General features: G+C 36.1%; 1 protein-coding gene across 8 annotated transcripts in view; it reads left to right on the top strand.

Moving 5' to 3' along the window:
- Window positions 1-27,341, top strand: part of DENND4A (DENN domain containing 4A) — a 106,543-nt gene that overhangs the window by 7,718 nt on the left and 71,484 nt on the right. For 7 of the 8 annotated variants that reach the window (XM_037054165.1, XM_037054164.1, XM_037054163.1 and 4 more), the window contains exons 2-4: window positions 18,678-18,756; window positions 20,976-21,109; window positions 22,503-22,862. In XM_037054165.1, coding sequence (XP_036910060.1) covers window positions 22,552-22,862 — 311 coding nt within the window. In that variant the 5' untranslated portion in view covers window positions 18,678-18,756; window positions 20,976-21,109; window positions 22,503-22,551. The remainder of the gene's footprint in view (window positions 1-18,677; window positions 18,757-20,975; window positions 21,110-22,502; window positions 22,863-27,341) is intronic. The other variant, XM_037054159.1, reaches the window with a different exon arrangement.

The raw sequence follows: 27,341 nt of genomic DNA, 5'->3' as shown, positions 1-27,341 counted from the left end.
AAATTATTTGGAATTTCTAGAAGGGAGATTTTTCTCTTCTCAGTTATTAAATCATTTGCTAATATCAGTATGGACTCATAGATGTTCATTTTATAGCTTTGGGTTGTAATTCTGTACTACTTTATTTATCCAATATTTTGTTATTCAAATTGTTCCGCATCTTTCACGCTGGCTCCTGTGACCAACAGGACACACCTCATTATTTTGCTTTCTGAGCACTTCCTTACTTTTTGACACTATAAGATGCTCTGGGCTCATCTTATAAATTCTGTACCTCAGCCCTACAGCCATTTCTCCAAGGATCCCTAGGTAATTTTATTAGAGAATGATACTAGAAACAAAGATCCAGGCACTGGGGGATTGCAGCTGGGGTGTCATTGATTCTAGGCCTCTCAGTGTACAGATTTAGGAAATATGTACTAACCCATATATTCAAACACATAATTATTTTTCTGTCTGTCCATCATTATGTGAAGCTAAACATAAGTTCACACTGGTGTATTTGGCTCTACTTTAGTACCACATGTTTCCTTTTAGCCTTATCCCTTCCTCTAAAAGTGAGAAACCTGGTTCTCACCATATTCTTTGGGATGGAAATCTATTTTTGTTATGACTTCATAAGATTGCTATGAAGCTTAAATTTGTTAATACAAGTAAAGCACTTAGGACAGTGACTGACATTTAGTAAAGTTCAGTAAATAACTTATTATAGCTATTATTGCCCTTAGAATGTTTTAATTTATGTATCTGTGTCTCCTGCCTACTAGTGTAAAATTAATGAATGAACAAATCAACTAACTTGGAGTTTTAAAATGACAGATACATTCCTAGCTCTTTAAAAAAATTTTTTTAAATGTTTATTGAGAGAGAGAGACATCGTATGTGAAAGAGAAACATCAATTGTTCGCCTCCCATATATGCCCCTATTGGGGATTGTACCCAAACTGTAGGCACATGCCCCAAGTCGTTCGGTGTCTAGGGTGACATTCCCACCAACTAAGCCACCCAGCCAGGGCCATTCCCAGTCCTGAGACAACCATGGCAGGTTGACCATCCACCTTTCTCTCTATCAAATACTGTAGTAACTCCAGTATTTGGTATTCTCTCACAAATTTGACATTGGCATTAATGATGATTAGTGCTTCTTACTTAATTAGTTATTTAAATTTCAGCCCAATTTTCTTCTTAATATGACTGTTTAAACTCTAGGGATACCCTTTATTTTTTCTTAATCTTCATGTAGCCAGTACTATAGCATTTAGCCAGCCTTTCCTGTTTTGTGTTAAAGTGTGAGGGTGATAGGTCTGTGAAGATTGTACTTTTTATTCATTTGGGAGATAAACTGAAGCATGTTATAGAGAAAGATTGAACAAGGGGGCAGAATGGGGGAAATTGGAAAACTTACCAACTTCTGTCTGAGCCGAACCTGCACAGTACCCCTTCACTTTGGTTTAAAATAAATTCTCAGAAGAGGAGTTTGGGGTAATGGGTGAAAAAGGTGAAAGTATTAAGAAGTACAGATTGGTAGTTACCAAATAGTAACAGGCATTTAAAGTACAGCATAGGGAATGTAGTCAATAATAGTGTAATAAATATGTTTGGCACCAGATGGGTACTAGATTTACTGGGGGGATTGCTTTGTAAATTATATAAATGCCTAACCACCATGCTGTACACCTAAAACTAATATGAAATAATATAAATGTCAGCTGTAATTGACAAATAAATGGGAATAATCATAAAAAGTAAAAATGAATAAAATTCTCAGAATATTAGAGACTCATAATCAAATGTAATTTCAGTAAACGTTCTAGGTGCAATATAAGTCATGACAAATTATCAATGCCTCTTCTTGCTTTCATTATTATAAACAATTGAGACTTATTTACTTAAAATTTTTTTTATGGTCCTGGCTGGGTAGCTCAATTGGAGTGTCATCTCGTACATCAAAAGTTTGTGGGTTTGATTCCTGGTCAGGGCACATGCCTATGTTGTGGGTTCAATTCCTGGTTGGGGTGCTTAAGGCAGAGGGTGGTCAGTTGATTGATGTTTTGCTCTGACATCGATGTTTTTCTCTCTCCTTCTTCTTTCTCTAAAAACAAAAGAAAAAATTGTATGGCAATCACTATTCAATTTTTCATAAAACTTTCCTTTCACCCTAAATTTAATGGCTGCCCCCTTTTTTCAAATACCGGAACTTGATAGTACTTTTTTACTCATCTCTGAACTTGCTGTTATATTTCTAGATTTTCCCAGTCTTCCTAAATTTTGATCATGTGAAGCAAACTAGTCAGTTTTTCTTATAAATGTAAATTTGCCTTGTTTTGAATGAAGGAACTATACAAATTACTGGTATTCATTCTTTTTCACTGGTCATTTGAAAACTTACTAAAGAAGCAGGGTTTTTTTTTAGATTTTATTTATTTATCTTTAGAGGAGAAGGGAAAGAGAGAGAGAGAGAATATCAATGTATGGTTGCCTCTCACGGGTCCCCTGCTGGGAATTGGCCTGCAACCCAGGCATGTGCCCTGACTGGGAGTCGAACCATGATCCTCTGGTTTGCAGGCCCACGCTCAATCCACTGAGCGACACCAGCCAGGGCAAGAAGCAGTTTTTATAGTTTGAGTTGAAAAAGGAAACTTCTTACAAATCATCAAAATAAAATAGAAAGCCTAATATATCAGCCTTGTAAGCTGATGCCATGTAATGACTGTTCTGTTGGTCGCTGTTTTACTCACACTGGTCACTGTTTTCTGCAGAGTATTTTGGTTGAGGACTCTGAAGTGGCATGTTTTTAGGAGAAGTGATGTACATGGATGGGGTAAACTGCAATGATATTTAGGCTCGTTTGTTAGGACTGACTGTTATTACCAGATAAAAACATGTCTCCAACCCCTTTTTGGTAAAGATTGTAGTAAATAATATTATTTTTCTTAAAAAATAATTTGTTCTAGATGAGGGGGGCAAAGGAGAGGGAAATGGGGAACATCTGTAATAGTGTCAACAATAAATAAAATATCTACAATAACTGTAAAAAATAATTTGTTCTGAAAAGCTCTAACAGATTCCCTATCCCTTAATCTCTCATTTGTTTCTGAACTTTGAAATAGAATTTTATTCATTTGCTGAAGTTAGATTTATAGGATGTTGTTTGAACCTGTTATGGGTGGTGAGTATATTTCATTTTCTTATGCTGGAGATTGCCTGAAGATACCAATGTAACAGCCTTTTTTAAAACAAGGCTTTTTTCCTGCTCCTTTGGTTAACAGACATTTTGTTATTCCTACATGACCTTTTCATTTTTGACGTTTTTAAAATCAAATTTCTTTGGTTTGTAAGTGCTAAAAACCACATTCAAACTGACTCAAAAAAGGGAATTAATGTTCATGGCAAGGATTCTGGGGGTTTCACAGTACCTAAAGACAGAAGTACAACCAGGTTTCATGGAGGGGAAGGGATACCAGGAACTGGAAACTCATCAATGACTCAGGCAGCTGTTTTTCACCACTCTGGGGCAGCGTGCTCTCTCTGCTTCTCCCTATTTGCCCACTTCATTTTTCTCTCTCTGCATGTTGTCTTTTACCACTGTGCAAGCTGAACAAGTCTCTAACTCTTAAATTCATATGTTCACTCATGGTTCTGTGATCCTTTAAATCCCTGGGGAAAATGCAGTTTGAGGGAAGGGTCTGTCTGGTTCTGTCACCTGTCACTAATGGAACTAAGGTCTCTTAGAACATTTCCGGCTCCATCTTTATGGTAGAAGAGTAGGTGCAGTGCAGACAACCAACTCTCAGAGGGAGCGGCATGTAACCAAATAAATATCTTAAAAGGTGGTTATTACAAAGGTATACTAAATAATATGAAATAAAATTACAATTTTTTGGAAAAAAAAACACTCATTAGCTTTTATATAGTAGTAGAACTTAATTCACCTCCAATCCATAGGTGATTATTGTGAAAGTTGTAAAAATGTCTCCCCTTTTCAAATAAAAACTGGTGGAGTCAATTTTTTAGCTTCTACACACAGAATTTGAAGTTTGAGTCATGCTATTTTATGACCTTATGTTAACATCACTATCAATACATCATGTCGTTCTCTATTCAAGAAGCACTTACTGACTGCCAGCATTTACTCTGCTAGGTACTGTACTAAAAAAAATATTGACAGAGCTGGAAATACAACATTGCCTACTCTCAAAGAATTCCTAATCTACTTTCAAAGAGTAGATGTTCACAGAAATGAGTACAGTATTAGTGTGATAATCATGATACAAATATGTGTAGGATACTGCTGAAGTGTAAGACATGAGAATGACAGTCTATTCTGGGGAAAGAGGTTAGGCAAGGCTTCAAAGAGCAGGTCTCAAATATTACACGGGGGCACTCATAGAACAACTTGCAAAGATGGTGGAGGGTTTGGTATGGCTGAAGTAAATTCGCCATTCAATTTAATGAAACTGAAGTGAAGACTTTTTTTTACATCTATCCGTCACATTATAGTAAGCACTACCTTTTTTCAAAGGAGGGTTATAGATTTTACACTGCTCAACTAATTTTGTTCTTTAACTTTGATGTCATTTTTGAGAATGAGTTGTCACCAACCATTTCCTTTCAATCTCTTTTATGAAATTTTTCAAATAGTGGTTGGTTGGTTGATTGTTAGTTTACTTTTATGGTGATTTTTCCTGTTCAAGCCTAGACCTTCATAAGTGGGTGATGGAAAATCCTGGAACTTATAAAACTTATGAAGATCCAAGTTTTTATAAAACAATGAAAAGAGTACATAGTGTGAGCCTACTGTAATTTTAACATATAAATTTCTAGAAATGATCTATATCAATAGTGAAATTTTATAATTTTAGAGGAAAGAGCATACATACACATAATTTTATAAAATATTATTTTATATCAGTCATTTTTTCTTCTATAAAATGGTACCTGTCTTTAAGGAAAACTAGTGTAAGCAATTGTCATAATTCACTACTCTGATCAGTTGATTAACACCCTTACTTCTCAATTTCTTTATCCACTCATTCATGATTCCTACAACACCCCCATGACAAATAACCAACCAGCCAAATGAAGAAATCCCCCAAACCCAGAGCTCCACAGTTGACTGTTCTGAGAAGTGACCCAGGTAGGTGAGGGGAGAGAAAAAGGAGGCAGTCATGGCTTCAGCAGTTATGGTGGTAGGCGTGTGTGTTTCATGCATGGGGTTCGTTTTCATATAGTAAGCTCAAAAATACCACCTTGTTTCTCAGGTCACAAATTGTGACTGTTTCTCATCCCTTTCTACAAACCTGTCAGTCTGCTTTTTGTCACTTTTGTCATTCAGATATGCTTTTGATATTCTGTGTAGGATGGAGGTAATAAACATAGAAGAGGAAAGGTTATAAACCTTTTACTTGTTGGTCTTTTTGTCTGAAATGCCCTTCCATCTCTCCTCTATTATTCTACTCATATTTCAGGATTTACATAATATCTTTTTCTTTTCTGGATCCTTAAGCCTAAACTCTCTGTCCTCCTTGTGCTTTCTATGACCCCTCACATTATATACACTTACCATTTATTATAACTGCTTGGTTACTTATCTGCGTTCTCCATTTTACTCCTGTGAGGCAGGGCCATATCTTATTTGTCATGTGTTTCCAGTTCCTAGTGTAGCACCTGCCACATTGTAGGATTACCTTTTCAGGATTTTTGGAGGCAAACATAAAGGAATTTATTGGAAGGATATGTCAGCTTACAGAAATGACTTGGAGGACTATAGAGAACCAGATTATGAGAACACATGGGAACTAAACCAACTAGCCATCCTCGGTAGTAGACCAAAACCAAAGTTAGGCCACAGAACTATCCTTTTCCTGTTTAAAACACTATTATTCCTCTGTAGGACACTGGATGCCGTTATTGGAACACTGACATGGGTCCTGTATGTCACTGTCATAAGAATGAACTTTAAATTGCCTTTGCAACTTTAGCTCTAGAATCAGATTCTGTATGAAAGCATCTAATTGACTAACCTGTGTGACTGGTCCCTATACTGGAAGCAAGTATCTGGTCTTCTTGGCTCCCATGGCTAACTCTAAGGCTCAGCCAGCATCCGTCCAGAATCAGAACACACATAGTGGCAGATTCTTGAACTGTAGGAAGGGAGTTCAGATGTTAGTAAAAAACAACAAACAACACCCCCCACACACACATACTTCTCAAAAAACAGTTGAGAAATATTTAATAGATCAATGGATGAGAAAATCTGAGTTGTAACTTTCTGCTTCTAACCAAGCATTGAGGTTATTATGGTGCCACTCTCTAATCTAAAACACAATCAATTCCAAACCATAAAATAAGCAAAAGATAAGCAAAATCAGCAAAGTTCTTATTTTTAAAATACCTCATTGTTACATTTTGAATAAAATTGTTTGAATTCTTGGAAATTATTGTTGATTATTTCTCAAGTATTTCTTAATCACTTGTTTTTTTCCTCACCTTCTGAAAGTTTTATTATTTAGATGTTGACTCTAATTTTTCTAGCTTCCATATTTGGGGAGGGTTCAGAGCTTATTTTTCTTTTTTTTCCTTTTAAGTACATTTTATTTTTTAGAGTGGTTTTAGACACACAGAAAGATTAAGCAGAAAGTACATAGAGTTCTCATATACTCCTGCCCGAGACAGACACAGCCTCCCTCACAGTCAGCATTCCCCATCGAGGTGAAACATTTGTTACAATCCATGAACCTACATGGATACAGTATTATCATCCCAAATTCATAGTTTCCATTAAGGATGATTCTCTGGTGTTCTGTGTTCTGGGAACTTTGACAAATGTGTAAAGGTACTTATCCACCATAATACTATTATACGGAATAGTTTCACTGCCCTAAAAATCCTTTGTGTTCCTTCTATTTAGCCCTCCTCCCTAACCACTGGCAACCTCTGATCTTTTTACTGTCTCCATAGTTTTTTGCCTTTTCTAGAACTCCATATGCAGGGTGGGGGGAAAGTAGGTATATAGTTGTGAGTACACAAAACACAGAGTTTATTTTTTTATTATTTATTAATTACTGTCTTATTTTCCATATGAACAACTATAAACCTACTTTTGCCACACACTGTATTTTGGATAGTAGTTCTATATCAGATATATGTTTTTGCAAATACTGTATTTTTTCTTCTCAGTCTGTATGTGGTATTCTCATTCTGTTAAGCCTCCATATTTTAAAACTATTTTTAGAATACAGGTATTTTCAGTTTCTTTATACCTTCTTAAAATCTCATTCTGATCATCTACTTCATTTTATTTTTTAATGATATTCATTTTGTTATTTAATCTACTTGTTTTAAAAATTATTCATTATTGCCTTCACCAGTATGGCCCAGTTGGTTGGCATTGTCCCACAAAACAAAAGGTCACTGGTTCAATCCTCAGTTAGGGCACATGCCTGGGTTGCAGGTTGGGTTCCTAGTTGGGGCACATGGGAGGGACAACCAATTGATGTTTCTCTCCCTCTCTTTCTCCCCCGGCCCATAAAAGTAAATAAATAAATAAAATCTTTAAAAGTAAATAAAGGAAAAAATTTCAGTTACTATATTTTTAATACCCAAGATGTCTAATTGGTTCTTCATGACTCCTTATTATTTTCCTAGTATCCTATTTTAGTTTTCTGAGGATGTTTTTATGCTTATTTAAGCAATATATTCTGTATGGACCATAAATTCTGTGTGCTCTGGTTCTGTTCATGGACTTTTCCCCCCTCCCCCTCGCTTGCACTTCTGCAGTGTTTATTTTTTCTTTCCTGGAGCCTATATTCCCTTGAGAATATCAACTACCTTGATTGATAATATGTACAGGCAAAATCCCAGGTTCAAATTTATGCCCCTCCTGGTGAATTTTTAGAGTGTAAGTGTGTATGTGGCAGAGAAGTGGGTTTAGGTCTAAAGATGGAAATTTGCCAAAGAAATAGTTCTGTTTTAACTATTCAATATAAAATAGAGGTATCAAGTAGGCCTTTTGGATCTCAATAGAGTCATGACTGGTGATATAAATTTGAAAGTAAGCCGTAGTTAGTGGAATTAGCACATTTTGTAAGGGAATGTAAAAAGGGGGAAGATCATGGAGATTGGTTTGATTGCTAAAAGTAGGTTATGGGAGTTTAAAGAATAAATATTATGTGCCATCTAGGGTGAGTCCTGGCCATCAGAATGTTTAGGAAGAGAAATGTGTCATCTAGCTTCACTAAGCTAATTAGCTGATCTCTGCCAATTCTGGGTTATTGTTTCAGGCTTCTGTGAAATATTGTACACGGTATAGTAGCCCGAGTTCTGAAATGAGGAGTTTCAGGCCCCACTCTTCTACTGGTGAACTGTGCTGCTTTGGTTTGGGTGACTCATATTTGCCTTTCCATGCTTGAATTTACTCATCAACAGAATGATAAGATTGAACCAAAAGATTCTTTAAGGTCCTTTTCTACTCTAAAACTCTATGAACTTTTAAAGAGGGTCCAATTATAAATAATCTAGACCCACAGTTTGATTTTAAAAATATATATTCTTCTTGATGAATAAGTTGTTGATAAGAACACAATTGGTTTTAAGTAATTACTGGATTGCTTTTTAGAAAAATTGTTCTAATTCACCATGTCATTAACAGTTTTTAAGTGTGTTTATTTTTCTTACATCACCACCAACCAGCATTAAGTTTAATGATTTTGTTATTTACATTTGTTAATTTACTGGGTATGATGAATTATTTGCAAGGTGAACAGTTCTTCCAAGCCTGTTAATATTTGGGTTTCCTTGTGTATGAACTGTTTGTTTGTAGTCTTTGATCATCTAGTAAGTACTACCAAGTAAAAAAAAAATTGGGTAATCCTGGAGATTCCAGCCAGTATAGAGGCATAGGTAGATGCCCTTCACTTCCTTGAACAACCAAAAGAAGGATAACAACCAATTAAAAAAAAAAAACAACCAGAACTGCCAGAAAACAGGATTGTATGAAAGTCCAACAACTGAGGAGTTAAAGAAGAAACATTCATCCAGTCTGGTAAGAGGGGCGGAGATGGGCAGCCAAGGCAGAGAGGATGAGAAGGAAGGCAGTGGCTGGTGGACCTGTGGTCCCACATTTACATGTGGGTAAACTGGGAGGAACTGGGAAGTGAGACACACCACACAACCCAGGGTTCCAGCACAGGGAAATAAAGCCTCAGAACCCCTGGCTGTAAAAATCTGGGGGCGGGAGTTGTGCTGGTGGGAGAAACTCCCAGCCTTATAGGAGAGTCCTTTGGTGGGGTACATGGGATCTCAGAATGTACACAAGCCCACCCACATGGGAATCAGCACCAGAAGTGCCCAATTTGCTTGTGGGTAGTTGAGGAAGTGACTGGAAGCAGAGTTAAAGTAAAGCAAGCGATGATGTTCCCTATCTGACCCCTCCCTCACATATATAGTGCCACAAAGCAGTGAAGTGGGTTGCCCCACCTTGGTGAATACCTAAGGCTCCACCTCTTACAATGTAACAAGTGCGCTGAGACAAAGAACTACAGTCCAAATGAAAGAACAAATCAAAACTCTAGAAAAAGAACTAAGCAACAAGGAGATGGCAAAACTTCTCTGATGCAGAGATCAAAACACAGGTAATCAGGATGCTCAGAGAAATAACGAGTATAGCCGCAAAATAAAGGAAGAAGTAAAGGCTATACAAAGTGAAATAAAGAAAAATATACAAGGGACCAGCAGTGAAGGGAGGGAAACCAAGACTCAAATCAATGATTTGGACAGAAGGAAGAAATAAACATTCAACCAGGACAGAATGAAGAAACAAGAATTCAAAAAAATGAGGAGAGGCTGCAGAACCTCTGAGGCAACTTTAAACATTCCCATATCTGAATCATAGGGGTGCCAGAAGGAGAAGAGGAAGAGCAAGAAATTGAAAACTTACTTGAAAAAAATAAGGAAGGAAAACTTCCCAAATCTGACAAAGGAAATAGACATGTGAGTCCAAGAAGCTCAGAGTCTCAAAGAAGTTGAACCTAAGGAGGAACCTCATAATTAAATTACCCAAGATTAAAGATAAGGAGAAAAATCTTAAAAGCAACAAGAGAAAAGGAGTTACCTACAAAGGAGTGTCCATAAGACTGTCAGCTGATTTCTTAAAAGAAACCTTGCAAGAAGGGAGCTAGAAAGAAGTATTCAAAGTCATGAAAGGCAAGGACCTACATCCAAGATTACTCTATCCAGCAAAGCTATCTTTGAGAATGGAAGAGCAGATAAAGTACTTCCCAGTAAAGTTAAAAGGGTTCATCATCACCAAGCCCTTATTGTATGAAATATCAGAGGGACTTATCTAAGAAAAATAAGATGATCAAAACTGTGAACAGTAGAATGACAACAAACTCACAGCTGTCAACAACTGAAACTAAAAGCACAAAAACAAAAACAAAGTAAGCAAACAATTAGAATAGGAACAGAATCACAGAAATGGAGATCATTTGGAGGGTTAACAGTGGGGAGGGGGAGGGTGAAGAATGGGGGACAAGGTACAGGGAATAAAAGGCATAATTAAGTAGGCATAAAATAGGGAGGATAAGAATAGTATGGGAAATGGAGAAGCCTAAGAGCTTATATGTACGACCCATGGACATGAAACTCAATGTGCGGGGAGGGAATGCTAGAGGTAGGGGGTGCAGGACAGAGGGGATAAAAGGGTGAAAAAAAATGGGACAACTGTAATAGCATAATCAATAAAATATACTTAAAATGATATCAATCATCATTAACTAGAAGAATAACAATTCTCAAAGTGGTTTTGAATTGTTCTCAAAGTCCTTTTCAGGTGCTTATTAAGAAATAAATTTGTTATTTGTTACAGTTTGTGGGGAAGAGTGGAAAGGTTTTTTTTTTATTACTTTATTGTTCACTTACACTTGTCTGCATTTTTCTCTCCACCACCAAGGGGTTTTTAAGAAGGTGTAAAGTATCTTTAAATAGGTGGTGAAATTAAGAAATTGAAATTTTAAGCATTAATGACAGAACTATAAATCTTGTGTATATATATATATATATATATTTTTTAGAAAAGGTGATATTTTTAACCAGTGTGTCTTATTTTTATTATATATTAGTATTGCCGAATTTTAGATTACTCATCTTATATAAATATATTTTAATTACCTCGTGAATATTCCTCTAGTATCATATATATATATGATATAACATATATCATATATATATATATCTAACTGTGAAATACAGAAGAAAAACCAGATATTGTGTGTTTGAGAGAAAGTTTTGGGATGATTCCAGCAGAGGTAGCAATTCATTTTAGATACCAGAACAAAGGCTTTATGATGATTCAGAGGGGAAGTAAGAACTTTGCTATGTGGGCGTGGTATGCATCTGGGAAGTTAAGTAAAAAAAAAGAGAAAATTTTAAATTGGACTTTTCTTTCACTCTAGACTGGTGAGCACCATGTGTTTGCATTTCATATGCAATGTTGAATAGGAACAGGTTTTTAGTATAAGACTGGTAATTGATTTTCATCATGAATGTTAGTAGTTTATAGGGACTCTGATTTCACTGTAGGAATGGTAAATCTCATAGTTTCTTTATTTTAAAAGAATGTAAATAGCATTAAGAATTCTCCAGATACACCCATGGCCAGGTGGCTTAGTTGTTTGGAGCATTGTCCAGTGTACCAAAAGGCTGTGGGTTCAATTCTCACTCAGGGCACATACCTAGGTTGCAGGTTTGATTCCCTGTTGTGGTGTGTGGGGGAGGTGTCCATTTAATGTTTATGTTTGTCTCTCCCTTCCTCTCTGTATAAAATCAATAAGCAGATTGGCAGGTCAGGATTAAAAACCAAAAAACTCCAGATACCGTTTCCTCATTCTGCTGTAATTATTTCACTTTTTCCCATTTCTGCACAGTTTTTATTTTTATTTTTTTTATGCCTGGCCATCTTTTTCATTTGTTTTCTTATCATATCTCTTTGTTCAACTCTTTTCCTTTTCTACTTCACTCTCTTCTCTTAGTTTGGGTCATCCATTCTTTTTCTTTCCTGTTAATTGCCCCACTCTCTTCAGTCTAACTTCTTCCAGTTACCTGTTAATTTTCTTTGTCAAAGCCCATGTTCACTAATCAACACAGAGGTCTCCCCAGAGAATTGCTTTCTTTGCTTCCATTCTTGAATTGAAGTATAGTATAGTAGAACTCCAAATCAAGTGAGAGTTGAATTCTAAATTGATGTAATTTGTCTTAGGCAAGCTGTTTAACTCAAATTCCTTAATTTCTTCCATTATAAAAAGAATCAAAACTAAATCTCCCTGTACCCTCATAGTTCTAAAATGCTTTGATTCTGTGGTGTCTTAATTTTCCCATTTTTATACTGTGCTAGTCTTACTCATTTAATAAATATTTATATACCTACCTTGTGTTTTTAACTGCTAAAATTTATGTGATTGGATCAAAAGATGAGAGTTCCTGCCTTTCAGTTGTTTGTAGTGTACTTGGAGAGACGAGAGGTATCTGTGTACTAAGAATTAGTTGTTTCCAGTTTGTTCCTGTTCAGTCCAGACCAGATCCATATTCTCAATGGAAAATCAGCTCCTCGAGTTCCAACTTAATTCTTCCATGCGCAGCAGGGCTGCCTCTGAACACAGTAAAAGATTCCTTTTCATGTTCTTATACATCTAGGAACCCTCACTGTAGTTGTTTTGTAGCATTATTTTATGTTGTTCACTTGATCCAGTCTAAAATTTAATCATAATAAAAAATTTACCTCAGAACTAAGGAGATTGATTTTTGTCATGATTTAGTAGATGATCACTCTGTCCCCCTTATCTTTTGTGTGCATACATATGTCTGTGCATTTATATGTTTGTATAATCATGTTCAAATACAATGTTCCAGATGGCTGAGTAAATGTGACTAAGAAGTCTTTCCACACCACATATGCTTACATGTTTTTCTTTGGTTTGTTTTTGTACCTATTTTGTAAGGGGTATTGCTTTTGGAGTCATTTTTCCTTTCATAAGCTGTATTTTATATTTCTATATTTGGGTATGTATATATAAAATACATATATTATATATATATATATATATATACCCAAATAATTCCAGTGATATATATATATGTCACACTCCATATTGATTAGGGACAGTAATGGGGAGGGGATAGGACTTAAAATATCAGTACTAGGTATTCTTGTGATGAAAATGTTTTGTATCTTAACTTTGGTGATGAATACATGAAGGTACTCAAGTGATAAAATTGCATATAATTAAATATGCAAACAAACATGCAAATAAATACAAGTAAAACTGGGGAATCAAAACAAGATAGGTAAATTACATCAGTGTAATATCCAGCACTGGTATTGTTTTGCGAGATGTTACCACTGTTAGAAACTGGGTAAAAGGTATACCAGATATCTGTTATTTCTTTCAATTGAATGTGAACCTACAACAATCTCAAAAGAAAAAAGTTTCACTTGAAAATAATAGTTATTTAAAAAAACTTCTTGAAAGATAATTTAACATATGTAGCTACAGGAAGCACATTGATATATCACTCAAAATATAAATTTAGTAAAGTTGCAGGATACAAAACAATGTGCAGAAATCTGTTATGTTCCTATATACTGGTAACAAACTGCCTGAAAGAGAAGTTAAGAAGACAGTGCCATTTACAAGTGTATCAAAAAGAATAAAACACTTAAAAATAAATTTAAGAAAGGAGATGAAAGACCTGTACACTGAGAAGTGTAAGACTCTGATGAAAGAAATTGAAGACGACACAAATAAATGGAAAGATATTTCATGCTCATGGGTTGGGAAAATGAATATTATTCAAATGTCCATGCTACATAAAGCAGTATACAAATTTGGTACAATCCCTATAAAAATTCCAATGACATTTTATAGAGAAATATAACAAACAATCCTAAAATTTGTATGGAACCACAAAAGATCCCTCATAGCCAAAACAATCTTGAGAAAGAAGAACAAAGCTTGTGCCCTTATTTCAAACTAGATTATAAAGCTATAGTAAACAGTATGGCATTGACATTTTTTAAACCAGGCACAAAGATTAATGGAACAGAACAGAGAGCCCAGAAATAAACTTATGATACACATATGGTCAATTAATTTATGACATAGAAGCCAAGAATGTACAATGGGGAAAGAATGGTCTCTTCAATAAGTGGTGTTGGGCAAATTGTCCAGACACATGCAAAAGAATTAAATTGAAGCACGATTTTATATCATACACAATAAAGACTTGAATATAAAATCGAAACCATATAACTTCTAGAAGAAAACATAGGTGATTGTAAGTTCCTTGACAGGTCTTGGTCGTGGGTTTTTTTTCCCCACCAAAAGCAAAGACAACAAAAGCTAAAATAAACAAGTAGGACTACATCAGACTGAAAAACTTCTGCAGAGCAAAAGAAACTATCAAAAAAATGAAAATACACCCTACTAAATGGGGGAAAATATTTGCAAATCATATAACTGACATGGGGTTAATATCTAAAACATGTAAAGAACTCATTGAACTCAATAGCAAAAAACCCCAAATAATTCAAGTTAAAATGGACAGAGGACCTGACTAGACATTTTTCCAAAGAAGACATGCAGATGGACAACAGGTACATGAGAAGGTGCTCAACATCACTAATCATCAGGGAAAGGCTAATCAAACCCACAGTGAGCTATCATGTCACATCTGTTAGAACGGCTCTTATGGAAAAGACAAAAATAACAAGTGTTGGCAATGATGTGGAAAAATGGGATTCTTGTGTGCTGTTGGTGGGAATGTAAAGTGGTGTAGCCACTATGGAAAACAGTATGGAGGTTCCTCAAAACATTAAAAATAGGACTATCATATGATTGAGCAGTTTCACTTTTGGGTATTTATCCAAAGAAAATGAAAATACTAATTCAAAAAGGTATTTACAACCTTAAATTCATTGCAGCATTATTTGCAATAGCCAAGACATGGAAACAAGTCTGTTGATGGACAAATGGGTAAAGAAAATGTGTGTATATATTTGTATGAATATATCACACATTTCTTTATGTGTTTATATATTTGAATGTATAAGCACAAAATGCAATATTATTCAGCTATGAAAAAGAATGAAATCTTGCCATTTGCAATAACATGGGTGGAACCTGAGGACATTATGTAAGTGAAATAAGTCAGACAGAGAAAGAAAAATACTGGGTGATTTCACTCATGTGAAATGTAAAACATGCACACACACAGGCTCATAGATGTAGAGGACAGACTGGTGGGACTAGAAGTAGGGGTTAAGCGCTGGGCAAAATGTGTGCAGGGGGTAAAAAGTACAGACTTCAGTTAAGAAATAGGTCATGAGAATGTAATGTGCAGCATGGTGACTATAGTTAATAATACTGTATTGTCTAAGTGAAAGTTGCTAAGAGAGATCTTAAAAGTTCTCAAAAGAAATTTGTTTTAAATTTTGTAACTGTAGTGATGGGTGTTAAATATATTTATTGTGATGATCATTTCATAATATATACAAATATTGAATCATTATGATGTGCACCTGAAACAAATATAATATGTATTTTAAAAGCAGTGTAAAGGAGTCTGTGCTGAAAGATAATATATGTAGCTCTGGGAAGTATATTGATACATTACTCTGTGGGTCATGTCTTTTCATTTACATCAAAGGATGCACTACTAAATAGACTTCACCCATTTTTTTATTCCATATTTTCTTATAGATATATGGAAAGTAAAGCAGTAGTTGTGATGTGTTGTCTTAATTAGCAGAACAACTTTGGAAACACTTAAATGATGCCAGTTTTATATGTCTCATTTTCTGTGTAATAGAAAATCTGTTAGTTCTAGTAATGGGCCATTTTTTAAATACAATCCATGGAATAGTAAACTGGAAGTTTATTCTGTCAAAGATGAAATATTTGGTACTGTAAATATTACTGTAAAGTAATCTAAAAGTATTAACATTGAAGAAAACACTATTTATTTTTTGAGTAATAAAGATTAAGTTTAGTGGATCAAGGGAGTTATTGTCCAAAAAAAGTTCTCTCTATATTAAGAGATTCATGTAGCAGAAAATGTACTTAGAATTTATTATAGCATAATCATAATTCAGAGTTGCATCTAAATAAGCCTGATGGTCTACCAGTAAAACAAGAGCTATAATTTTCAAAATTATAAGAATTTTTATTTACATGGAGTATTTCAACTGGAAAATTTTTGTGATAATCTGATGTTGAATTTAAATGTTTTAGCAGATCACTGTTTACTCTATATAAAGGGCCCAGCACAAGTAATGCCCCTTTTTTACTACATAAAAAACTTTTATTATGACATCATAAGCATGTAATTCTGTAACATACCAAAATCACACTCAAGCACACCATGTGACATTTTAGGTGAAATGTGCAAATTGCTGACCATCTCATGTGGGACATGCATGTACCCTTCGAACCATACTCAATGGCATTACTTCTTCCGGACCATGTTTATTTTAACACACACACACTCCCCACTCTGTATGTACTGACTGAAATTTTTCAGTGAGTCTGAGGTAGAGCGATGTTCTAATTTTTAAAACATATTCATTCTGGCCAGTTTTAGCAGTCCAGAATGTAACAAGATTGTATTTAACTTTATTTTTCATTCATTCTTTTCGCCTTACATTCCATTCCTAGACACTTTATCACATTTTTAAAAAGATTTTACTTATTTATTTTTAGAGAGGGGAAGGGGAGAGACAGAGAGGAAGAGAAACATTGATGTGAGAAAGAAAGATTGATAGGTTGCCTCTCATAGGCGCCTGGACCAGGGCCTAACCCCGCAGCCCAGGCCTGTGCCCTTACCAGGAATTAAACCTGTGACTTTGTGGGATGGCATCCAGTCAGATGCAGCCACACTGGTCAGGGTGGCACTTCATCAAATCTTAACTCAAATAATTTGGTCCCTTTCCATCCTTTTCTCTCGCTTTTTACAAACACATATCAAGAACTAACTAAGGTAAATCTGATGTCTGTTGTGGCTGCTGTTTCCTTGTCATTAGTAGATCCAGGGGTGTCCCGCCTTTTGGCATCTCTGAGTCACACTGGAAGAAGAAGGGTTGTCTTGGGCCACACATTAAATACATGAACACTAATGGAAAACTGATGAGCAAAAAAGGTTTTGAGTGAATTTACAGTGTTGTGTTAGGCCACCTTCATAGCCATCCTGGGCCACACATGGTCCGTGAGCCGGGGGTTGGACACTCCTGATTGGTTAAAGCTGTGGTTTCTTCCTCTTGATGGGCTTGTGAGTGCTGCATTTCAACTTGCTTTCCTGAAAAAGCATTTAACTCTTACAGAAACTTCTACATGTGCATCCTCAGCATTATAAAGCTAACCCACAGTAATTTGGTACAATACAGTTGGATTGGTTATGCTCTTAAGACAGTGATTTTCAACAGGTGTGCCACAAGAATTTTTAAATTATCTATGCACTGGCCTCTTTTCCCTTAGATTGTCAAATAATAAAATGGCAACAGCCAACACAATATAGCCATCCAGTGTGAATGAATCAGAGTTGTATTTATTTTTTGTCAGATAAGCAAAAAAATGTGTATTTTGGTGTGTCACAGAGTTTTAGTAATTAGCTTGTGAGTGCCATGAGATGAAAAGATTGAAAATTGCTGCTGTAAGACTTCGTCAGTGGCATCATCTTTCTGTTTGTAAGCCAGTCTGTGAAAGACAAAGACCATATGATTTCACTTACTAGTGGAACCTAATCAACAAAACAAACAAGCAAGCACAATAGAACCAGAGACAAAGAAATAAGGAACAAACTGACAATAACTGGAGAGGAGCGGGGAGGGTGGTAACGAGAGAGAAGGAGAAGGGTCATCAAGGAGCGTGTATAAAGGGCCCATGGACAAAGACAAGAGCGAGGGGGTCACTGAGGGGCAAGGATTGAATGTGGGAAGTGAGGGTGGGTAGGGCAGAGCAGAGTAATGGGATAACAAAAGACAGTTGTAATTGAACAACAATTTAAAAAAATTTTTAATTACTTATAACTACAACTCACTAAATTACTGAACTTTAAGAACATATGATAATGACTTATTGAATCTGATAATATAACATCACTTATCTTGGATAGGAGACCTGGTTTCCTTGATGAGGTTGCAACCATGTTAAGGATTTGATATAACAGATTCAATTTTAATATAAATAATTTTTAACAAAGGGAAAATACTTTGAGTATTGATTTCTTTGAAACTTCTTATGTGTATTGAAGTTGCTTGAGTTTATATTTAAATTGTCTTAAGTGCATATATTTTTCCTCTAGGAATAAGATACTTTATACAAAGTCCCAGAAGTGGAGTAGTTTTTTTCTCACATTCCTTCTTTCTGTATATTTACTTGTTTCTGCCATTCTTTTATTTCTGTTTTTCTCTCCATTATCTACTCTGTGTGTGTGTGGCTGTTTTTGAATGAAAAGTGTTTCCTGAATCAGCTGGTATTTGAAAATTATTGGCTCTTAGTCATATGAAAACAATGTATGTAAGCATTTTGTTTGAAAATTATCATTGTTAATAAAACTTTTAGATATCACAGGGAGAAATATTTAATTGGGATTAATTTAAGATCAATTCTTGTTTTTTTTCAATACAGTATTTCTCCAACTTTGAAGCTTTCAGAATTCACAAATTCAGATCTGGCATCCTTTTCAGAGAAAGAACTTCAGTAATGGGTAAGTACTTTTTGTTTTTCATTTTGATTTATTTCTCTTAGCTGTTTTCTGAATTAAACATTGAAAGTTTCATCTACCAGATTTCTTACTCAGAATTTGGCATATTTTCACCATGTAATCATTATGAGTAACAAGTGACACAAACGAACTTACTGAAAAATGTCTTAAGATGTGCCCTTGATCAGCATTAATGACTATTTTTTAGAAGTAACATCCTCAGATGTAAAGAACACTGGGTTAAGAGACTCGAGTTTTTACCCAGACTGCCACTAACTGGCCAGGTACCCTTAAATAAGCCCCTTTTGTGCTTTGACTATGAAATGAGGGTTTAGACTATGATTCATGATAAGATCCCTTCTCTAAATGTCTATTACTCCTAGCTTAACTTTTTAAAAAATAAATCAGGAGTTGGTAATCTTTCATAAGGATGCTGTCAGATTACACAGTTATTTTTCATTTTTGTTGATTTTTGCTTGGGAATAGGTATCTAGAGGGGAGGTGCTTCCAAAGTAGACTTAGGAGACGAGTAAGCCTCCCTTGCTCAAGGAGTTGGCTCCACAGAGTCCATCGATTTGGGTTAATAAAACTTACTCTTTTTTTTACAAAGTCAAGTTTGCCTTGTGTTGGTTTAACATTTTCAAAAGAAAAATTAACCTATTCTTGCCCTGACTGAATAGTTCAGTTGGTTAGAGCATCATCCCGATCTGCCAGTGTTGCCGGTTTGATCCCTGGTTAGGGCACATAGACGAATCATCCAATGAATACGTAAATAAGTGAAATAACAATTCAGTGTTCCCCTCGCTCTCCATCTCACCATCTCCCTCCTCCCTTTCCCAAACCCCCTTTAAAATCAATCAATAAAAAAGTTAACCTACCCTTAAATATGATACACAAATAAGATTTCTTTTTTTCCCCAAAGTTTCCAGAGAATGGCATCATGTGTAAGCATATGGGCCTTTGGAGGGAAAATGGTGGGGAAACTTTTGGAATCTGGAGGGGAGATAGGAGAAAAGGTGACTAGAGGTGGAATAAAAGTATAGAAAGATATGTGCCAAGGTAGAACTAAGAAATGCCTTGAAGGCAGAGGCTATTGCTTTCATCAGTATCGTCACTGGTTCCTAGAATAGTGTCAGATATTACGAAGTTATTATGAAAAATTCGTTGAATGAATGAATCAGTTACTTCCTGAATAAGTTTTTAATTTTGCCCCAGGTCCTGATGGTTTTGGGTTTTGGTTACTAGACTCAGATCATCTGGTTTCTCTATGTCTGTTCTAACAACTTCAGTATTTAAAATAATCGAAGTTCAGAAAATTGATTCTGAATTAAAGAAAAAAACATGTTTAATATAATATGCTTGACAACAATTATGAAATGAACTGATCGTTCATTTAACAAATATTTTTAAGCATCTATCTAGTACACTTTAGGACTAGCTGGAATGAAAAAATGGGGTACTGGATATAGTGAATACTATTTTTATTTGATCCAGTATTATGTAGTCATTTAGTGTAATTATGAACATTATAGAAGCTTAAAATGCTTAATAAATTAATAAAATACAAGTATTTGTGCTCTATATTATAACTGCATGAAGATAAGAAGGATATTTTCTGTTCTCTAAGGAAAGAAGGAAACATTGTCAAACATAAACCATCATTTATTATTGTGTATGGGGATTGTTGAATTTCTTGTTCTTTCAGTTCTTTTCTGCTATTCATAAAGTTTAAATAAAAATACAAATAAATTTAAATATTTTGAAAAATATGGTGACTAAAAGAGGAAATACTTTAGTGTAGTTTCAGAGAGGAAAAGAGCAAAACTACTTTTGAAGTAGATAGATTACCTTATTTGGGAGAAGAATGAGAGATGAAATTTAAAAAAGATGAGATTGAGATCTCTGGTTTTCATAATATAAGAAAAATGAACTACATTAGATTATTACCTGTGAAGTTTAAAAAAAAATTTCTCCCAGCTTATTTAAGTGCCCTGAAGTGAGGAACAGTTGGATTGGCCCATTGAGTCATTTTGATCATTTTTATATATGTTTTATGTTTGTGACTATTTATCAGGTCTATCTCAAAGACTTTTGCTCATTTTACTTACCATTTCAGTAATATTTTATAATTTGGTAAAACTATTATGTTCTGATTTTTTGTTTTTCTTGTATCTTTACAATGTTACAATGTTGATTTCCACTCTTGCCTTTTTTGTCCTCAGGGTTAACCTAAGTAGCAAATACTTAACTACTCTGACCTAATGGAGCTATAGAAAAAAATAAAAGATTCTGAGCAGAGAATCTTTGGGCAGAGATTGAAAGCAAGAAAAACAAGTTGTCATAAGTTACTGAATGGGTAAGAGCATCCTTATAATGATTTCTTAGTCCTAAATTCTTTCAGGAATATTAGGATTTCTTAGCATTCTCTAAGGAATAGAGAACATATCCTTCCTGTTTTTCTGTTCTCAAAGAGAACATGTAATTTGAAGTGAAAGACTTGCTAAGCAGATATCTGAAATTTTAAGAAGATGTCTATAAACACTTTTTGAGCTAATTCCTTCAGTTATCTGTATCATGTTGAACAAAGAGTTAAAAGCTATAAATGAGCCCTGGCTGGTGTAGCTCAGTGGATTGAGCGCAGGCTTGTGAACCACATGATCGCAGTTCGATTCCCAGTCAGGCCACATGCCTGGGTTGTAGGCCAGTTCCCAGCAGGGGACTCATGAGATGCAACCATACATCGATATTTAGAAATCTCTCCTTCTCTCGTTCCCTTCCTCTCTAAAGATAAATAAATAAAATCTTTTTTAAAGAAGCTATAAATGGTTAATAATGTAGTATTGAGTGTTGTTACTACAGCTTGAGTCAAGTTGTTTCAGGGTTGTGTATTACTGTGAATACTTAGAGAACTGTTGGATCAAATGCGTGTTTTGTGTGGTCCTCAGTTTCCAAAATGAATTGAAAACAATTTACCTCCCCACCAAAAAAGTGAATGAATGAAAGACAGTTTATCTCCTAATTGCTTAACAGCTTTTGCTCTTAATGTACCCAACTAAAATTCCAAGTTTTGGTGAGACTGGGAATGCTTTCCTCAGATTCTCTTTCCAAGTGATTTCTGGTCACTCTTGACAACACAGGAATTATGTGTGAATATCTACTTAGTATTTTTCATAAAGATCATAAATTTTATATACTAATGGAAGTCTCTTGGTTTAATAAAGTTTTTAGGAAATAATATGAATTATTCATCTCTATATTAAATACTTTCTTTCCCTTGTAATTTCTAACAATGTCTTTTATATACTTCTTTCTGGCCTTTGGTTTCTACACTGTTTTGGGGCCCTGGGGACAGTAGATGGCATTTTTATATGCTAATCTATGCATTTAAATGGATGTGGGGATTTATTTTCTGTCTATTTAGGTCATCTAAATGCTAAATATATTCTTTTTTAAAAAAATATTTATTTATTTTTAGAGGGGAAGGGAAGGAGAGAGGGAGAGAGAAATATCAATGTATGGTTGCTTCTCGTGGGTCCCTGCTGGGAACTGGCCTGCAACCTAGGCATGTGCCCTGACTGGGAATTGAACCACGGTGCTAAATATATTCTTATTTTTTTAAAAAGGTATACTTGTTATATATGAAAGCGAAGTGTATTCTAGTGTATTTATCAGGGAGATAGTGCATTTTTTGTAGTTTGTTTTGTTTTTATTTACATACAAACCACTTACATTTATTTGGCTTATTATAGGAAAATATTAGTCTTGGACTTTCCTTTTAGATGTAACCTGTAATGGAAGATGATTGAAGATAAGGGGCCTCGTGTTGCTGACTACTTTGTTGTAGCAGGATTAACTGATGTTTCCAAGCCTCTTGAAGAAGAAATTCACTTCAATGATGCCTGTCACAAAGTAGCAAAACCGAAAGAACCTATCACGGATGTTTCAGTTATTATTAAATCCCTTGGGGAGGAAGTGCCACGGGATTATATGTGTATTGATGTTACCCCAACTGGATTGTCAGCTGACCTCAATAACGGAAGTCTTGTGGGGCCACAGATTTACCTTTGCTATAGAAGAGGAAGAGATAAGCCTCCCCTTACGGATCTGGGGTAAGTTTTTAAAAAAATAATTATTGTTATGAATTCAAATAGTAGTATGCCTTGTACATTTTGAAGTAAATGTTCAGAATTTTTTATTGATAGATATGTGGCAGCTTTAGAAAAAAATATGTATGTATCTCCAGAATTCTGTATTCTACCACTGTGTTCCCTATACCTTTTCAGTGTCCCTTTGTCCTATAGCTTCCCAACGCTTTGTCTGAGTTTCTTTCTATTAAAGATGGGGGAGAGAATTTGAAAAACATTTGCAGAAAAGTATCAGAAAATGAATGTATTATCCTGATAATAAAATTTTAAATTATTTTGAAAATATGAGAAATGGATGCTTAAGTCTGTTTGAATCGAAAAAGGATCTTGAGGTAAATTAGTGCTTTTCTTAGGGTACTATTTTGAACTTGGGGTCCTTTTTCAATATGATAGCTTTATTGAGATATAATTCACATACCATACAATTCACCCACTTAAAGTGTACAGTTCAGTAGTTAGTATATTTATGGAGTTATGCAGCCATTAGTGTAATAAATTTTGGAACATTTTTATTATGCCAAAAAGAAATCCTGTAGTCACTTCAGTCACTATCCAGTTCTCCCTTATCACCAGTCTGCTTTCTGTATAGATTTGCCCATTCCTAACATTTTCTATGAAATGGAATTATAGTCCATGGTGTGTGTGTATATGGGTGACTGGCTTCTTTCACTTAGCATAATATTTTCAAGGTTTATCCATGTTGTAGTATATATCAGTACTCGATTCCTTTACATGGCTGAATAATATTCCATCTTGTAGATGTACTACAATTAACTTATCCTTTCATCAGATGGGTTGTTTCTACTTATTGCTATTATAAATAATGCTGCTGGAAATATTCATGTACAAGTTTTTGTATGGGCATATGTGTTCATTTCTCTTGTATATTTACTTAGAAGTTGAATTGCTGGATCATATAGTAACTGCGTGTTTAACCTTTTGAGGAACTGCAAGTGTTTTCCAAAGCAGCTGTACTGCTTTGCAGTCCCACCAGCTTTGTAATACCACGGTATGAAGCATTCAGTGTCTTCACATCCTACCCAGCATTCTGATTGTCATGATTTTGATTTTAATCGTCCTAATGGGGTGAAGTGGCATCTCATTGTGGTCTTGATTTACATTCACCTGGTGGCTGATGGTGTTGACCATCTTTTGTGTGCTTATAAGCCATGTGTATATCTTTAGAGAAATGTTTGTTTAGAATCCTTTTCTTGTCTTTTTTAAAAGATTTTATTTATTTATAGAGAGAGAGGGAGAGAAACATCAGTGTGTGGTTGCCTCTTGTGTGCCCCTACTGTGGACCTGCCCTGCAACCCAGACATGTGCTCTGACTGGGAATTGAACCAGCGATTCATAGGCTGGGCACTCAGTCCACTGAGGTTCACAGGCCAGCACTCAATCCACTGAGCCACACCAGCCAGGGCCCTTTTCCTATTTTTAATTGGGTTGTCTTTTTATTGTTGAGATTGGAGAGTTCTTTATATGTTCTGGTATCAAGTTCCTTACCAAATACATGACTTACAGATAATTTCTTCCTTTCTGTGGGTTATTTTTTCACTTTTTTATGGTAGCTTCTAAAGCTGCAAAGTTTTAAATTTTGATGAGGTCTCATTTAACTTTTTTGTTGATGTTTTTGCTTATGTTTTGGTGTCATATCTAAGAAACTTTTACTAACCTAAGGTTATAGATTCCTGCCTAAGTTTTTATCTAAGAGTTTTACAGTTTCAGCCTTTACATTTAGGTCTTTGATACCTTTTGATTTAATTTTGTATATGGTTGAGGAAAGGCTCCTATCTTTTTTTCCTTTAAATTATGTTTTATTGATTATGCTATGACAGTTATCCCAATTTCCCCCCTTTAATTCCCCCAATTAGCACCCCATACTTCCTCAGGCAATCCCTGCTCTTTTGTTCATGTCCATGGGTCATGTGTATAAGTTCTTTGGCTACTCCATTTCCTATACTGTACTTTACATCCTGATGGCTATTCTGCAACTACCTACTTACGATTCTTCATTCCCTCACCTCTTCACCCGTTCTCCCCCACACTCTCCCACCATCTGACAACTATCAAAACACAGTCCATATTCATGATTTTGTCTCTGTTCTTCTTCTTTGCTTAGTTTGTTTTTAGATTCAGTTGTTGATAGGTATGTGTTTATTGTCATTTTATTGTTCATAGTTTTAATCTTCTTTTTCTTAAATAAGTCCTTTTAACATTTCATATAATAATGGTTTAGAGATGATGAACTCCTTTACTTTTTCATTTCTCGGAAGCCCTTCAATTCTAAATGATGGCTTTGCTGGGTAGAGCAATCTTCACTGTAGGTCCCTGTTCTTCATGACTTTGAATATTTCTTGCCAGCAGTCCCTTCTAGCCTGCAAAGTTTCTTTTGAGAAATCAGCTGACAGTCTTAGGGGAACTCCCCTAGGTAACTAATGTGTTTTCTCTTGCTGATTTTAAGATTCTCTCCTTATCTTTAACCTTTGGCATTTTAATTATAATGTCTCTTGGAGTGGGCCTCCTTGCATCCATCTTGTTTGGGATTCTCTGTGCCTCCTGGACTTGCATGTCTATTCCCTTCACCAAATTAGGGAAGGTTTCTTTCATTATTTTTTCAAATAGAGTTCCAATTTCTTACTTTCTCTTCTCCTTCTGGCACCCCTATGATGTGAATGTTGGTACATTTGAAGTAGTCCCACAGACTTCTTACATTATCCTCATTGTTGGGGAATTCTTTCTTCTTGTTGTTCTTATTGGTTGTTTTTTGTTTCCTTATGTTCCATATCAGTGCTTTGATTCTTGGCCTCATCCACTCTACTGTTTCTTCCCTGTAAATTGTTCTTTATTTTTGTTAGTACATCCTTCATTTCTGCCTGGGTCTATTTTATTCCATTGGGGTCCTCACTAAGTTCCTTGAGCATCCTTACAACCAGTGTTTTGAACTCTGAATCTGATAAATTACTCATCTCCATTTCATTTAGCTCTTTTTCTGGAGTTTCTGTTTGTTCTCTCATTTGGGCCATGTGTCTTTGTCTCCTCGTTTTGGCAGCCTCCTGTGTATTAGGTAGAGATGCTATGACTCCCTGTCTTGGTAGTGTGGCCTAATGTACTAGTAGTTCTGTAGGGTCCAGTGACACAGCCTCTTCTTTCACCCAAGCTGGGTACTTGAGGTACACCCTCCATGTGGGCTAAGTACACCCTCCTCTTGTAGCTGAGCCTTGAAGACTGTTGGCAGGTCACTGGGAGGGATTTACCCAGGCCAGTCAGCTGCAAGGATTGGCTGTGACCACTGCCCACCAAACTCCTTCCTCCATGGAGGATCAGCTGTGCAGGTGCAGGGTAGTAGTGCTCTGATGTGGTCAGTAGCTATCCACTGGGTGCACAGGTCCTGGGTTTTCCAGTATGGTGCAGGCCAAGGTCAGCCACCCCTTGGGTTCTGCTCAGGGCCTCTCTGCCTGAGCTGTAAAGCAGTCTGCAGATGACTGCTACTTGTGCTTGGCTTGGAGGTTCCCCGGTGAACCAAACTGAGATCCCAGCTAGTTGTTGCTAGTGCTGAGCCTGGGGCTACTTAGTGGGAGGTACAGGGGCTGGGGGCTCACTGAGGTTCTTTGTTATTTATCTGATAAGCTTTAGTAAGATGTGAAGCCTGAGCTGAGACCAGCCATTCGTATGTAAAAGCCACTGTTAACAGCTTGGTTGGGCCATGGGGGAGAGGAGTACGGAGCCTTAGGGATTCCAGGGCAGAACCAAGGCAGAAACCATATGAGCCAGGTTGATGGAGTCTCAGATATGGCGCCCCACCTGCTGGCTCTGTGCCTCTGTGCCTCTGTGGGGGTAGGACTCAAAAAAGGAACAGTGTCCTCTGCCCACCTTTCTATCTGGAAAGAGGCTGTCCTCAGCTCCTGTCTCGATTCCAGACACCTCAGTTCCTCCCCATTTGCCACTGGTGCCTTTCAAGCCACCACTCCAGGTTTGGAGCTCAGAGGGAATGGGTTTGAGTAAGTCCCTGTGTAGCCCCTTTAAGAGGCACTTCTTGGGAATCCGGTAGTCCCTTTTACCAACCCAAATCCTGCTGGTTTTTTATAGCCAAGTTACGGGGGCTTATCTTTCTGGCACTGGAGCCCCAGGCTGGGGGGCTTGCGTGGGGCTGGGACCCCTCATTTCCGAACTATTCCTCCCAAATTTTTATCCACCACCCATGGGTATAGTGGACCAGCCTGTTCCATGTGTCCTCTTCTCTGCCTGTCCTACCAGTCTGGATGGATGTGGTTTCTTTAATTCCGTAGTTGTCAGACTTCCATTCAGCTTGATTTCTGTTGGTTCCAAGTGATGGTTGTTTTATAGTTTAGTTGTAATTTTGACGTGGTTGTACTGGGAGGTGAGCTGTGTTTACCTGCACCTCCATCTTGACGGGAGGCCCCCAATCTTAACTCTTTTGAA

This window comes from Sturnira hondurensis, unplaced genomic scaffold (genome assembly GCF_014824575.4).
Source record: "Sturnira hondurensis isolate 20B ecotype Veracruz unplaced genomic scaffold, ASM1482457v3 Scaffold0008196, whole genome shotgun sequence".
In the NCBI taxonomy this organism is placed as follows: Eukaryota; Metazoa; Chordata; class Mammalia; order Chiroptera; family Phyllostomidae; genus Sturnira; species Sturnira hondurensis.
The sequence above is the reverse complement of the archived record's forward strand: the minus strand, read 5'-3'. Positions and strand labels throughout refer to the sequence as shown.